General features: G+C 62.7%; 1 protein-coding gene across 1 annotated transcript; it reads right to left on the bottom strand.

Annotated features, from left to right (window-relative positions):
- Positions 1-1,562: 1,562 nt before the first annotated feature.
- Positions 1,563-14,107, bottom strand: LIN28A (lin-28 RNA binding posttranscriptional regulator A). Its single transcript, XM_075522165.1, has 4 exons — positions 14,077-14,107; positions 13,108-13,286; positions 2,927-3,111; positions 1,563-1,776 (listed from the first exon to the last, which is right to left on the bottom strand). Exons 1-4 carry the CDS (start codon positions 14,105-14,107, stop codon positions 1,563-1,565), a joined length of 609 nt encoding a protein of 202 aa, XP_075378280.1.
- Positions 14,108-15,413: the final 1,306 nt, after the last annotated feature.

The following is a 15,413-nucleotide window of genomic DNA, read 5'->3' as shown; positions in this document are numbered from 1 at the left end:
TGCTGTTAGAAAAAACCCTCCTCTCTGTCCAGCACTGGGCTACAGAGGCATTTTATCCCTGAGATTGCTCGAATACCTGAGAATAAGTTGCAGGAATTATGTCCTTTCTCTCTCTTTTTTTTTTTTCTTTTCTTAAAGATTAAAATATACAAAAATACAAAAACAGAATATTTATATTAAAAAAAAAAAAAAAAGACCCAAAACAAAGACGACAAACAAACCCAAAGATACGTCATTCACGCACGTCCTAGTGCAGGTTTCACTTGGCGTTGGCTTCGGCACGGACGGGGGGGCTGCCCCGGGAGAAGGGCTGTCCACCGGGGCCAATAAATAAAGGCAAGACTTGGGGGGGCCGGTGGGGAGGGAGGACAGCAGCCGCTAACGACCTGGGGCACCCTTTTCCTCTGCCCCTGGGGAGGCTCAGCCCAGGAGCCATCGGTTTCTGGAGCGTGGGATGGGCAGGAGGAGCAGAGGCGCGTTTTTGTCCTGCGTGGGTTTGATCCACAGCCCGTGGGAAGACCCAGGCAGTCTGGTGTCTGGATCAAGCCACGGCTGGATCTGCATGAGCCCCGGCTGGGTTGCGTACATGGTCTCCGAGGAAAACGCTGCCAGCAACATCCCCGGGAGCCGGCTCTGCCCCATATCTGGTGCCCAAGGCTTAACGAAGAGCATTTCTGCTCCATGAAGCCCTCTCCCTTCCCAGCTCCGTGTTTCGGAGGCAGGGAGAAGCCTTAGAGGGGAAGAGGTGGCTGCATAAAACACTTTGCGCTCTCTGGGCTGGCACTTGGGAAGGCTTAGGGGGGCAAAAAAAAAAAAAAAAAAGAAATGTTTTCTTTTGACTTGATCTCCCCCAAGCCACAGCTCGCAGCCCACGAGCAAGTGGGCAAGCCTTAGCCCAGCCCCGAGAGATGCCCCATTTCCTTCCAGACTGAGCCCAAATCTGTACTCTGCTGGTTTCAGCAATGGGGTGACCATGAAAAAACTGCAAATCCTTGCATCAACCTGCAAATTAGAAGCCACGAGCAGCAGAGGGACCCGCGGGGCCAGCCCACGGGCATCTCCCCAGCGCTCTGCAGCCAGCCTTCCCCCCTCAGCCTCCCTCCTTGGGGCAGAGAGATGGGGCAGGCGTAGGAGCGGGTCCCCTGCAGCTCATCCAAGCTGTGCCGGAGCCTGTTTGAAGCTCAGGAGAACAAGGAGCCATGAGCTCCTCCCTGAGATGTTGCTTCTCTGCTCCTCCTCCCAGAGACACTACTGCCTGGCTTCGTTTAGGAAAAGAATAAAGATTAATCAAATATGGGGGGGTTGTTAGCTGGAAGAGGTGTGTTGAGTGCTGCCTTCCCCTATTTTTGGAACGAGCCGTCCCGATTAAAGCAGGGCTTTCCCCGGGCTGGGAACAGAGGGAAAAGGTCTGTGCAGGGACGCCGGGTCCCCGCCATTAGCACTGCCGTCTTCCCTCCCCGGTCCTTCACCCCACCCTCCCTCCTCCGAGCCCCCGCGGCTGCCCGTTGCCTTGCCAAAGCCTTTTCATCCCGGTGGAAGCCCCCCCTCCCCACTATCCGCCATCATTCCCGGGTTTCGGGGAGGAGGGCCGAGCTGTGCATGTCCTCCTCCTCTCGGAAGTAGGCAGGTTTTCCCTGGGAGCTGGGGGACTGCTGTGCTTTCGCGGGGCAGTTGGCGACCATGTGGCTGATGCTCTGGCAGAAGTGGCATTTCTTGGGCTGCGGCGGGAGCTTGCACTCTTTGGCATGGTGGTCCAGCCCGCCGCAGTTGTAGCATCTGCGGGGGGGGGAGGAGAGAGATTCGAGGAGGAGAAACAAAATGAGGTGGGATGCTGCCATGGCCGTGCGTGGGACCCATCTGGCTTCGCAGCCAGAGCTGGGCTCAAAATGGCCTGGCTGCTGCAGGGACGTGGGGTCGGCTCTTTGGGGACAGATAGGGGCCCTGGGTTTGGTCCCTGCAGAGCCCCAGCTCCAGCACGGCCAGTTTGGGACTGGCTCAGTGGTGCTGCTGGTACCCAGGAGATGGCAGCAAACCCCTGCACCGAAACCAAGCACTCGGGGACATCGGGGGCTTCCACCCCTCTGGCTCCGTCGTGGTTGTGGCTCCTGTGTCTACAGACCCTGCACCCAGGGTTACCCGGTACGGACCAAAAGCCTGCGGCAGAGCAAGAACAGGCAATAGGACGACTGACAGCCCCAGCCAGGAGAACGGTTGCAGGGACCGTGGCCATCGGTGTGGGGACAACCCCAAAGGTGGCTTCTCTCATGGCTGTACCCTCGCAGAACTCGTCCCCCAGGTGCCACCTTCACACCAGAGTGGTGTGGGCAGAGGGAGCTGCCTTGTTGTCTATTTTAAAGCCTGCATCCGTCTAGGACAGCCACAACCCTTTTCTCTTTCCTTTTCCTTCCCAATTCCTTTCCAACTAATTTTAAAACCCGCTTGTGAGAACAGCCGGGTGGGGAGGGCAGCATCCGCTGGGAAAGCCGGGATGAGGCATCCCCGGGCAGCCAGGATGGAGAGGATGGGAGAGGAGAGGGGGGATGAAGGGCTGGCCAGAAACTCGCCCCGGGGCTCCCAGCCTCACCATGGGAGAGGCTGCCAGGACGTCCGGCCATTTCCTTCCCACAAGGAAGGGTTTCTCTTCGAGAAAATTACCCCTGCCCAGCACGGCTCCCCCAGACGAGGGGAGCGGCCGCCCGGGGTGTCCCTGACCCCTGCCCTTTCGCTGCTGGTTTGCTGCCCTTTCCCCACCAAGCTGCATCTGCCACTCATTAACCGCCGAAGGAAGCCACTTTCCCAGAGGAAGGGTTGCTGCCCGCCCCACCGGACCCGAGCCCATCCCCGTGCCGCAGGCAGTGTGCCGGGCAGCTCCTGCTGCCCGCAGGGCTCGGACCCTGCCCCGGATCAGGCCCCAGCTGCCCCTTACCGGTCTCCTTTCGATCTGCGTTTCTGGAGGCTCTTGCCCTTGGGTCTCCTCTCACTGCCGATGCAGAAGACGCCCCCCGGGCCGGTCACCCGGATGGACTCCAAACCTTTGGATGACTTCTTGAAGGTGAACTCGACAGCTTCGCCCTCCTTCAGGCTGCGGAAACCCTCCATGTGGAGCTTGCTCTGGGGGGGCACGGGGAAAGGACAGGGGTCAGCACCGAGCTGGGGTGTCCGCTGGGCACACGAGAAGCCCCAAGCCCAGCAAACACCTCCTGTGGCACGAGAGCTGCCAACGTCCTCCATGCCTGCCCCTTGTGAGGGGACGAACATCGGGGACCAAGCTCAACCAGGCACCTTCATCTCCCTAAAATCTCTGGAGCCTGGTTTGATAACACAGAGCCTTCAGTGAGCTGAGACACCCGGCCGAGTGGGGCTCGCTGGTTTGGCAAGCAAGGGCCAGCAGAGCCAGCTCTGACCCAAATTTCAGCAGCGCTCCCTGCAAAACGCCGGCTCTCAGCACTGCAAAACAGCCCCCTTCTCCCACCCAGCCCGGCGCTGGGGAGCGAGAGCTGTCCCTGCACCTCCCGACACTCCCTGGGCTGGGGATGCTCGCAGGGAAATCCAAAACATCATTTTAAAAAGACAAAAGGATCTCGAGGCTTTGCACAGGCATGTGCAACCCCGCTCGTGGCAAGACCCGCAGCAAGGCCAGGAGGCTGGAAACTGATGCTGCCAGCCCAGGGTCCCAGCCAGCCCCCTGCACTGCAGCCCCCTCGCTGCAGCTCACCTTGGTTCAAGCCCTTTAAATGCCCCCAGTAATTAATTAAGCAGCCTTTTGGCCCTGGATCGTCACTGCTGGGGGCATCTCCTGTCCCTCCCAGGATCGCCACATCAGTCATCACTGTGCAATCCAACTCAGGAGTTCAGATCCAGGCTGGGGAGGGGGGTTGTGACATGATAGAAAAATCCACTCCACGTTCATGAACTCCATCCATTTTAGCAGAACAAATTCATAAGGAGCTGAAACGGGCGATGTGGCCAACATCTCTTGCCACCCCGGGCCAGCAAGCACTGCCCTGAGCATCACTGCCTGCTCCGCCGGACCAGAACTGCTGCATCCCACGCAGCGATTTGAGCAGGGCTTTCGCTCAACTTCGTTAGCGGAGCCCAAACGAGCACGAGCAAAGAGTTAAGGGGGATTTGCTGGCAGAGGGAGGAGCAGCTCCAGTGGGGCAGAGCCACTCCCGGCAGAGCCAGTGCAGGCGGCTGCAGCAAGACCCTGCATTTATGAATGGAGCATCTCCCCCATTCATGGCCTGGCGAGTTCCCGTCACGTGGGCTGCGGCCGCCCATCCTTCCCGCACCGAGCCTCTGGGCGCACGCTGCCCGGGGACGGGCAGGCCCGAATGGTTCCCCTCTCCCTCCCCCTCTTCCACCCCTAAATCTCCCCAGGACCCACGTGGAGACACCCCACATAAAAGCAGAGAGGGAGGAAATGGAGTTGTTGGGTTTTAGGAGTGAATTTTTTTCGGTGGGGTCTTGCAAGACCTGTGTGTGTCCGTGGGCACGCGAGGGAAGTGGGAATGCAGCAGAGCTTGAGGAACAACCCTCAAGGCTCCTTTTTCTGCTGCTTTTCCCCCCCTTCTGTGTTTGGGGGCCCAGCTCCAGGTGGGACAGACCCCATGGGCTGTGCCAAGTCACCCACATCCATCCTGTCCACTTGCCCACTGGGACAGGGTCCAGGGCGGTCCGGATGGGATCGTCAGAAACCTTTGCTCTCCGACCTGCTCCTGCTCACAAAAGGGAGAGCCAAACCATGAGCTACGAGGTCCCCAATGACAAGGAGGACGCGACAGGAGCTCAGCAGCAACCTCTGCCCGTCCAGGGCTGGTCTGATGGGCAGTCCCATCACCGCCTACCCCTGGCAAACACCCTGCCACGCTCAGCGCAATGGCCGGACACTGCTCCCCAGCCCCAGCTCGGCTTTCCCCCAGTGCTGAGCATCGCCGGGAGGATGCTGAGCATCGCCCAAGCAGGAGCTCTGCGTCCAAAGCAGCTGCCAGCACAACACAGGAGGTGCCTGGCTCAGCCTTGGCACCTCGAGATCGGCCACCAACCCTGCCCTGTCCCCACCGTGCCACCCCACCGGCCCCCCTCAAACCCTCCGTGCGAGCCAGTTTGGGCAACGGGGGCTGCCACGGATGGCAAATTTGCCCCACCCCAGCAGCAGCCGCGGTGTTTCGGGGATGAGGAGGAGCTGAGCATCGCGCCATGGCGAGCATCGCTCCACGGCACAGGAGGCAGCTCCGGAGGCTGGGGGACGAGAGCCAGCCGCCTCCCGCAGGTCCGGTCCTTATCGGGTGTTTACAGCCCCAGCCCGCCCAGCTGTGTTTACACTGCGGAGATGAAAACTCCCAGGCGCTCGGCCCCAAGCTTTGGGACAAAGCCGAGCTGTGGCAGGGGGGACCCCAACGCACAAGCTGGGTCCCCCCCAACTCAGCCCACACCTTGAGCACTATCACCCATGGGCGGCCAAACTGCTGTACCCCAAGGTCCAGCTCCTTCCCCCCATGAGCCGTCCCTTACCCCCATTTCGAGGAAGAGGAGGGCTGGGGCAGAAGCTGCCGCAACATGATGGGGGAAGCGATTTATTTTCCAGGAGCGGGTGAGGATGACAACGGCCTCCCCGGCCCCCGGCCCCCTCCACCAAAAGGCCAAAGGAAACGCCCTCTCCCCGGGGAAGAAGGGGGGGGGGCAGCGGCCAGGGCGCCCCAGCTCCCCCCCCCCCCCCCCCCCGCAGCCTTTTGATGTGAGCTGCAGAGTGGCTGGTGGTCCCTGCGCATCCCCCCTGCCCCCTTCCCAAAACACACACATTGCTGGCATTCCTCTGTTATCAGATAGGTAATCAAACTGCAGCCCATTGAATTAGCTGCATACCTCCTGCATCTGAAAGGAAGGGGCCCAGAGCCCCTGTCCCACACCACACACAAAGCCGGAGCCTTCCCAGGCCCCCACCCCCAAAAATAAAGAGAGGAAGGGGGGGATTGGAGCGAGCCGGGGATGCTGGGGATGAGGGGGAGCGCAGGGGAGGGCCAGGGCCGGGAGCCACCGGCCAGCGAGAACAAAGGGCCGGCGGCGGCCGAGCTCCCGCTGCCCAAATTCCAGGAGTTCCAGGCCACGGCGGGGGGAGGAAGGGTGGCCGGCATGGCCGCAGCCCCTCTCAGCCCCTCCGCACATCAGCCCTGCGCCCAGCTCTCCCGCTGCGGGAGAGCCGGGTCTCGCCCGTCGGGTGCTGAGGTTTGGGGTCTGGATCCCATGGCGGAGCTGAGGGGTCAGTCCTGGGGGGGATGGTTTTGGTACCGGGGGGGGGGGGGGGGGGGGTAGGGTGACCCCGGGGCTCTCTGGCCTTGGGATCACAAAGCACTGCCATCCTCATAATAAAACTGTTTTAAAGCGTAGCCTAGCACAAGGATTTCACTTGTCATCATTAGGGTCCAGAGTTAACCAGCGGGACAAGGAACTGAAGCAGAGCTGGTGCCGCTTTGCCCAGCTCTCTGTGGCCCCCCGGACACCCCCTCGCCAGGCATCACAGCGGGCACCTCTCCACTTTTCCACCCATCCCACACCCCGGCAGCTCCGCGGTTATTTACGGCAGACAAAGACGCAGCACACGAGCGGCCGAGCGCTGCCCACCGCCCCCACGGCACTGGGTGTCCCCCACTCTCACCCGTTCCCCCTTCCCCACCTGCACGTGGGTGCCTTCATCCCTCCTCTTCCTCCCACCCAGCAAATCCCTCATCACAGATCCCAGCAGTTCGAGCTGCTTCCCCTCCCGTGGGCTGACACCACGGAGCACCCCAAATCCAGCAGCTGCTCCCCAAACCACCAGGCTCTGGTTCGCCCCCACTCCACCGGGCTGTGGAGAGGCTCGGCCAGCCCCGGGGTCACCATTGTCCCCGCGGCCTCCCCAGCGCGACACAAGGGGACGTTTATTCCCAGCCAGCCCTGGCCACTCAATCAAACCATCTTTGTGTCCAGAGGGGCCTGGGGCGGAGCGGCCGCTGCACCTCGCCTCTTACCAGCGCGGGAGCGTTGCAGCCGTTTAAACTTAAATCCCTCGGAAAACGAGCTGGGTTGGGATGCTCGGTTAAGAGCGGCTGCAGGAACGCGAGCGGCGGCACCGAGCTGTGCCAGGGGTACGGCCGGGTCATGCCCAGAGCGTTTCGGGCAGCCTGACCCCAGTGCCTCAGTTTCCCCCACTCCACAGAGGTGAAGCAGACCCTGGGGGCCAGGGAAGATGGACCCCCTGGCAGGTCCTGGCATTGGGCATAGGGATTGCTGAGCCCCCCGAGGGTCACTGCGCCCCGTCACTGCACCCCACCTTCACCCGTAGGCTGGGGGTACCCCAACTGTGTTCCCCTCTGCTCAGCCTGCATCCACAACAGTGCCCAGGGCACCCTGGCCACCTCTGCCCACCTCTGTCCGCCAGACCCACAGCATCCCCGTCCCCCCAAATCCCTTGTTTTGTGCCAGCCAGCCTCTGTGCCAGCGCTCGAGGCAGCAGCCAGCCTGGCCGGGGTGCAGGGCAGCCCGCAGAGCCCCGGGCGTGCCGGCCACCTTTGCCCAACCACGACCCCCGAGGACCCATCCCGGGGGGATGCACGTCCCCAGGGGAGCAGCCCCAGCCCTCAGCCACCCCCAGCCCCACAGGGCTCAGGCTGGGCACAGCCGGTGCAGGGCAGCCCCTTCCTCGGCTCCTGCGCCAGGAATAAGCTGGTGTGCAGGGGGCTGATGCTCGCCCAGTTTTTTGGGGCACGGCTCCGATTGCTACTGGGCAATGCCATCACTGGGACGGAGCAGCCTCAGCCCAGCTCCGAGCCCTGTTCCGGCAGAGCAAGTCTCCTCTTCCAAACAGCCCCCAAAGCAGATTTTGGCAGAGTGAGACTCTGCCAACACGGAGCAGTGACGCAGCAGGGCCAGCTCGGCTCCCCACCGCCAGCCACGAGGCCAGCAGGGAAACGTCCCTTTGCCTTCACAGCCCCACGCCTGGCTCCGTCCCCGAGCAAAGCCCTTCCCTCTCCCCAAACCACGCAGTGAATCTCTTCCCGGTGCCAGCAGTTCAAGCGCTGGGGGACTGCGCTGCTGCTGTTTTCGGGTTCGTGCGCGTACGGCTCGGAGCAGGAGTCGCCCCACGGTCCCTTCCTGTGGCCCAGCCCCTGTCGGATGCTGCTCAGGAAAGAGGGTCCTGCCGCAGCTCCGGGGGCTTGGTGCAGAGATGAAGAGGGTGATGCCTGCGGGAGCCCATCAGGGAGAGCCCAGGGGGCTTTAACGAATCATTTCCAGGGCTTTCCAGTCTGTCCCTACTGTCATCTGGAGCAACATCCCCAAGGATTTTTTCCCCCAATTCAAGTAAAACCAAAATAAAGCCACTTTCCTCCCAAAGTAACTACACTTGCTCTTAATTTTCCACCGTAAGCCAGCAATTAGATACTAATTCTGGGGGGAAAAAAAAGTATCCAGTGAGGAGTTTAATCAGCTACCTGCCCTAAATCCACACCTTCAGCTCCTTCAGTTGTATTTTTCCCCACCCTGAGGGTGCCAAACCCTCCTGCACATCCCAGGGGGCAGCTAATTAGGATTAGCTGCTGCATATTAATTTCATACTCCCATCTTAAAGCCGGGGCACGGCCGGGAGCAGCAGTGCACCTTCCGACAGTGCTTTCGGCTTCATCCCACTTATTCTTAGAACCAAGTAAATAGGGAAAAGGAAACACTGGAGCTGGAGGCAGCGGGGAAAGGGGCTCGCCAAGCCAGCGGCTCCATCCCAGCCCTCCCCGGCTCCAACGGGAGCAATCCCATTCATTTGGGCCATTTTATCTGGGAGACCATTTAAGGGTGTTTTCTCTCCCTGCCCCTCGCCCTGGGGCTGAGAGGGGGAGCTGGGGGAAGGGATGTGCCTGCAGCCATCAGTTAATCTTTAGACAGAGACAGGAGGCTTTTTTTGTGTGCATCTTGAGGGAGTTTCAGGGGTGGAATAAAGCCGCTCTCTTTCTCTATTTGCCATCAGGACGTGGCGCACGAGCGATGCGATACAATTTAATCCCAGCAGTTATTTAAAAAAAAAACCCTCAACAATAAAGAAATTGCTTCTACCCTTCTCCCCCCGAAAGCAGGGATGCCGACCTGCGTTTCTAGCCCAGGGGCTCCCTTCCCCAGGGACAGGCGTAACCCTGGTGCCCCCGGGTCCTGCAGCCACCCACGCCGGCACCTCAGGGTGCTGTGGGGTGACCCTGGTCCCAGAGAGCAAACACAGGAGCGATACACATGAGAAAGCAGAAAAAGTGGGATATTAAATGTGTCCCGTGCCTCTATGAGCATCACGGGTCCAACGCACCGACTAACTCAAACCGCTGCTCTGAGCGGGTTCCCCCTTCCCCTCGCTGCCACCCCAGCTCTGCACAAACCAAATCCCCCCGGCCGGATCCTGCCCTGCACCCCAGCCCAGGGGAAAGGCAGCAGAGCACCCCACGGGAGGGCTGGACCCTGCTCGCCGATGGAGAAATCCTCCCTTGTGCCCCTGCCTTTGCTCTCCTGCACGGTCAGGGATGGAGCTGCCTCCAAACGCCTGCTTTTTTTAATTTTTTTGCCCAAGACCTCACGTCACGCTCACGTCTTGGCTGGCTGTCCCCAGCCATGTACAGGGGGACGGCACGAGCGCAGGTGGGCGACAACCCAGGTCAGCTCAGCCAAAACCCATGGAAGGGCAGCCGTCATCCCCCTCCGCCCCATCCCCTGCCCAGCCAAGCAGGGATGGAGCCCCTCCATCAGCCCCCTCCATCAGCCCCATGAGGCTCCCGGGGACAGCAGCACCCAGGGGACCGTGGGGTTCTGAAGCCCCCCCAGCGCCCACACTGCCCTGGACACTCGGGCAGGGCAGGAGTGCCACATCCCAGCCCCAACGGGTCTAACCACAGGCACAGCCTTACATCCCTGCAAGGACACGCGGGACCACCGAGATGCCAGCGACCGAACGCCCTGTGGCCACAGCCCCTGCGGGGTCCCCGCGGTGCGCAGAAGCTCTCCTTGCCAGAAATCACGAGAAGGAACAAAAAAAAAACCCCAACTAACATTGCCTTATCAAGGATTTAGACCCGTTGGCTTGGAGAACGCTTGGAGACGCAGAGCTGAGCTCTGCGGAGCAGCGGTTCCCAGGGGCCGGGCAGCCCCTTCCCCTCCACTCTCAGCCAGGGCTAGCGGGACCAGGTTTGGGGATGGGCTGCAAACCCCAGCCCTGCTGGGCTGCGCTCGCTCCTCCTGCTCCGGCCAGCAGCACTGAGCCTCGGGGCCATGGGGTGCCCCAATTTTGTCCTCTCCCTTTCCCGGGTTGCCTTCCCCGGCAGCCCCACACTCCTTTAAGTGATGCCCAGAGCCATGGTGCGAGCCCAGGAGCCACATCCCCAGGGGACCCCCGCAGCTTTGGGGTCTTCACCATCACCAGCCTGATTTCTGCCACCTCGAGACCCCCCCACACCCTTTCACGGGTGCTGCTCAGCCCTTCGCCTCCCCGGGATGACCTGCTCCACTCCTCCCTGCTTCATGCCCCCTGTCTCCTCACAGCCCCCAAATGAATCCATCTCCAGTGTCCAGGGGAGGCATTTGAACCCAAATGCCTCATTTTTAGCTCACAATGCGAGGGAAAGGCAGCCCCGAGGAGCCCTGTTAGTCTCCTGTCCTGCCGAGATTTTAATCTCTTTGTGATCAGATAAAGGGAGAGGGAGATGGAGACGCGCTCCCTGCAGAGAAGGGCCATTCAGACCTGGTTCCTGTAATAAAGTGATTTAATAGATCTAAAGAGGCCAATTCCCTTCTTTCTCCCACAATTACTTCCTGTGGGTCATCATTCACATATGTAAATGAAGAGGGGAAGGAACGGGTTATGGGGGGCTCTGGGGTGTTAAGCCCCAATGGTGGGTTTGGGGAGCCGTGTGTGGTGCCGGGCACAGCACCCCGAGCCTGGCACCCGGAGCCCGGTGTGTTGTCCCCCCCAGACCGGGGCTGGCTTTTGCCCTCCCAGGCCTGACTCCCTCCCCAGGGAGCGGAGCTGGCACCGGCTCTGGGGAAGCGCCCGGATGCGGGGATGGGGAGAGCATCCGCAGAAGATGCGGGGATGGGGAGAGCATCCGCCCGTTTCCCCGCCAGCCACCCAAAAGCAGTGAGGCCGGGGTGGGAGCGCGAGTTTAATCCCTCTCCAAGCAGGAGCTGAGCCGGTGCCAGGATGCTCCACGGCGGGAGAGACACCGGCATCAGCTCCAGTTGTTTCGCTGCAGGCGAGCAGCGATTTTGTGCCACCAGCGAGCGGGGCAGGAGGCGAAGCTCGACCTGGAGGAGAAAGACTTGACAACAGCCCAAAGCTGCCCCGCTTCTGGTGGTGCAAAGCTCCACGCTGGGAGCACCCTGCCCTTCGCTGCAGCAGGGGAACCACACACACATGCTGCCCCTCTGCTACCCAAAATAACCCGCTTTTTACCCAGCGTTCACCGTATTTCCTGAATGCAGCAGACCCTGCACATGGGACCCCGTGGCTCCCCCGGCCCCGGAAAATGGGGAACACCGGGAGGCTGCACCTCTCCCCGGGTGGTGAGATCCTCCTGGCAGAGACACCCCAGCTAATTCTCTTTTCCTGCAGGAATGTGAGCAAGAGCAATCAGGAAACCAGACTGTCTGGGGGCAATAAACCCCCAGGAGAAGGGAGGGAGGGCGGAAGGCTTCCCCCCACGGGCACTGGGTCCCGCTGTGCTACACTGAGATGCAAAGATCCATTTGCTCTCTCCAGAGCACCAGGATCTTGGTTTTCCATGGCTGATTTGGAGCCGTCGCCTCTGAACCCAGCCGGGTATCCGGCCCGGAACCTACCAAGGCGCTTTCACCACGCCGCAGCTGAAGAAGGGATTTGCTTCTCCCTTGGTCACCATTCCCTTGCCAAACCTCCATAGCCCTGTCTGCAGGAGCCGCTGCCTCATGGGCAGGAGCCCCCAGTCCCAGGAGCCCTGCACAGCCCAGGGGATCAGTCCTGCACCCCCAGCCCGTCAGCAGACCGTGGGACAGACCCCAGTTTGGGGGGCTTTGGGCCCATGGAGATGCCGGCTGGTCCAGGGGTTCCCTGGAGCCGGCACACACGGCACCATCACGCTGCCTCGTCCAAACCTCCTGCAGCCGCTCCCAGCGGTACCCACAAAACCACTCGTGTTTGCTCCAGAGACGCCCCAGCTCGCTTTGCTCCCCAGCCCCGATGGCCGCTGCTTTCCCAGGGCGAGGGGACACGGGCCACGCTCATCACACAGACCCCTTTCCACGCAAGCCGGTGCCGAGCCCCACATCTCCCTCCCAGCGCTGGCCCCGACTCGGGCACCATCTCCAAACCCATTGCCCCAGCCCCTAAATGGGGTCCCCCGGTAGATCCTCCCCCGCCAGCCGGGGGGTTCAAGCAGCCACAGCCCCGAATCCACGACTTCCCTCGGCACAGGATCACCGACACGCGTGGGGCTTCCCCCTCAGCAAAGGTGCCGTGTGGCTCAAATCCGGACATGAGACTGTCACTATCGTACAAGATCCATAGGGGCACGTACGCGACCCCGCACGCCTTTGTGCCAGCCGCAGCCGAAACGAGGGGCCCGGGAAGAGATTTCCCCCCCCCCGGGGATGAGCCACCGACTGCGGAAAGCCCCATCCTGCACCCCCGCCTGGCCCAGGGCTCCCAGGACCCGGGGGAAAAGCAGCTCTTCCCCGGGTCCCTCCATGGGGTGAGCAGCATCCCCGATCCCGCACGTCCCGCTCGGCCCCGCGGGCACCTGCTCCCCTGGATCCGGCCCCGAGGGGCTCCCCACGGAACCGGGAGGAGCAAATGAAATCGCTCGGGGATCAGCTTACAGGGCCGGTCCCCGGAGAGGAGCCCCGGGCTGCGGCGGGGCGAGCGGCTGTGCCTGCCCTTCGCCACCCACCTCGCTCCGGGGAAACGAGCCCGGGGGACCCCGGCTCGCCCGGGCTGGGATGGGGGGAGCCACGGCCTCGCGTGGAGGCGGCGTGGGGGTCCCCATCCCGCCTCGTATCCTTCCCCGGGGGGTGCCAGGGGCTGCACCCCCCTTCCCTCCCCAGGACCCCACGCGGGACCCGGCCCCGTACCTGGTGCACGAAGACATCGACGGGCGAGTCCAGCGTCGCGCCGCCCTTGGCGGTCATGGAGAGGAAGCCGAAGCCCATGCGGACATTGAACCACTTACAGATGCCGGAGCCGTGCAGCGGCTGGGGCTCGTTCTCGGCCTTGGGCGAGTCTCCGGCCGGCTCCTCGCCCGACTTCGCACCTGGGGAAGAGACCCACGGAGCCGCTGAGCCGCGGGGCTGGGGGAGCCGCGGGTCCCCCCCCGGCCCAGCCGCCCCGCACGCAGCCGGGCAGCCCGCAGCAGGAGCCCCAAATCCTGCTCGGGTTCCCCAAGCTGAAAAGGGAAAAAAAAAAAAAAATTAAAAAAAACCTCCAAAAAACTCCCCCCCAAACAGAGCGGTCAGCTCTGCCTCCACGTGTGCGTGGATATCACCCCAGGAGCGGGGGGAAATGAAGGCAGGTCCTGCCGGCATGGCCCAGGCGGTGCGTGGGGTGGGGGCCCTAAATCCGTTCTCCCCTCAAAAACCTTAAAACCGAAAAAAACAAAAACCCAACGCCCAAAAAACAAGCAAAAAAAAATTAAAAAAAAAAAAATAAAAAGCACAAAAAAGGGAAAAACTCCCCCAAAATACCAACCCGAAATCCTCCTGCCCCCAGCAAGCCACGCTGGAGAAAGTCTCTCTCATCCCCCCGCTGCACGGGGACCCCCCCGCTCCCAAACAACCCCCGCAGCCGCCACCGGCCCCAAACTTCTGGGCTCATCCTGGGGCTGGGGGGGTGGGAAAAATAAAAATAAACACCCACCCCCCTCTCCCCGAGCCCCCCAGAGCTGCAGCGGGGGAGAGAGCCCACGCCGGGCCCGGCCTCGCTGCTGGGGTGCACGGGGCTGGGTGGGCCGGGGCCGGGGGGTCCCTGTGCCCCCCGGCCGGGCTCTGCCGCCGTTATTAATAATCGCGGAGCCGAGGCGGGCTGCGACAATAATATAACTTAACCTGCAAACTGCTGGTTGGAAACAGACCCCATCCCGACACTCGCTTGCAAATTCCGAGTTGTGGCTGTTACCGCCTCCTCCCTCCTCCTCCTCGGCCAGCTTTGAGGGTATCAGCCCAGCCAAAAAAAAAAAAAAAAAAAAAAAAAAAAAAGGAAAGAGGAAAAAAAAAAAACCAAAAAACCAAAAAAACTCAACAAAAAACCCCAGCTTAGACCCCGCCGGGAGGGAGCCGGGAGAGGTTTGACTCCATCTTCACTCCAACAATAGGGGTGGGAGGGAGCGGGAGGGTTTTTTCAAAGGCTCCCAAATTCTCGCAGACAATAGCAGCCCCCGCCCCCCCAGGACCCACCCGCGGGGCCGGGGGGCGCCGGGCCCCGCTCCGCCATCCCGCCCCCACGTGATCCTAATTAACCCCCCCGGTAATAGCGACACATTCCGGGAGGGATTTGGGGGGGGGGGGGGTTGACCCCCCCCCCACTTAGGGGCGAGGCCACCTGTCAAGGGAAGACGTGACCCCCCGGGGGTGAGGAGGTGGGACCCCCGAGGACCGGGGGGTTTTCCACGTCGTTTCTCCGCGCCTCCCCCCCCGCCCCCCCAGCTGCCCCCCACGAGCGGAGCCACCTGCGAGCCACGGCCCGTTCCCCGGGACACGGCGGGGCGGGGGAACCGGCACCGGGCCGGGCTGAAGCACCGGGGGGGCGGGGAGAGCCGGTTTTCTTGGACACCGGGGTCTTCCTCTACCCCCAGCCCCATCCCGTGTCCATCGAGTGGGGCGTGCAACCCCCGTGGCCGTGCAACCCCCGGGGCCGTGCACCCCCGGGGCCGTGTCCCCCCCCGTGCCGCGCTCCCCCGCCGGCGGGGGAGGCGGCGCGGGCGGCGGGGAGGCGCGGCGGGGGCGGGGGCCCGTGGCCCCCCGGGCCGGGCGGGGACAAAGGGCGAGTGACCAGCGGCTCCATTTCCGGCGGGCGGACAATGCCCCGCTGCCGCCCCGGCCCGTGGGGGCACAGCGCCGCCCGCCGCCCCTTCCGGGCGGTGTGGGGTGTGCGTGGGGGGCCCCGCCGCCGCCCCCAGATCGGGGTGAGCCGGCAGTGACCCCCGTCCCCCGCCGCAGGGAGAGCCGGGGGGTGGGGGCGGCCGTTTGCGCTGACCGCGGCCGCCCCACGCGGAGCGAGTCCCGCGTGGTGACATTGCGCGGAGCGGGGAAGTGTGTGGGGGGGAGCACCGTGCGGCGGCCGGGCACGCCGGGGACCGCGGTGTCACCCGGCGGGGAACCTCCCGGCCCGGCTCGGTGCTGCCGGCGAAATCCCGCGTGGGGAAGCCCCGCGCGAGGGCTCCGCC

This window comes from Mycteria americana, chromosome 21 (assembly GCF_035582795.1).
Source record: "Mycteria americana isolate JAX WOST 10 ecotype Jacksonville Zoo and Gardens chromosome 21, USCA_MyAme_1.0, whole genome shotgun sequence".
Lineage (NCBI taxonomy): Eukaryota > Metazoa > Chordata > Aves > Ciconiiformes > Ciconiidae > Mycteria > Mycteria americana.
Note: the sequence above shows the minus strand (reverse complement) of the source record. Positions and strands in the feature narration are given on the sequence as shown.

Bases quoted from the DNA above. Each gene is read 5' to 3' on its own strand.
- LIN28A (XM_075522165.1), bottom strand. From the start codon at position 14,107: ATGGGGTCTGTTTCCAACCAGCAGTTTGCAG. The intron at 3,112-13,107 runs GTACGGGGCCGG...GTGCCCCCCCAG, and splicing joins TCGATGTCTTCGTGCACCAG to AGCAAGCTCCACATGGAGGG. The intron at 1,777-2,926 runs GTAAGGGGCAGC...CCCCCCCCGCAG, and splicing joins CGCAGATCGAAAGGAGACCG to ATGCTACAACTGCGGCGGGC.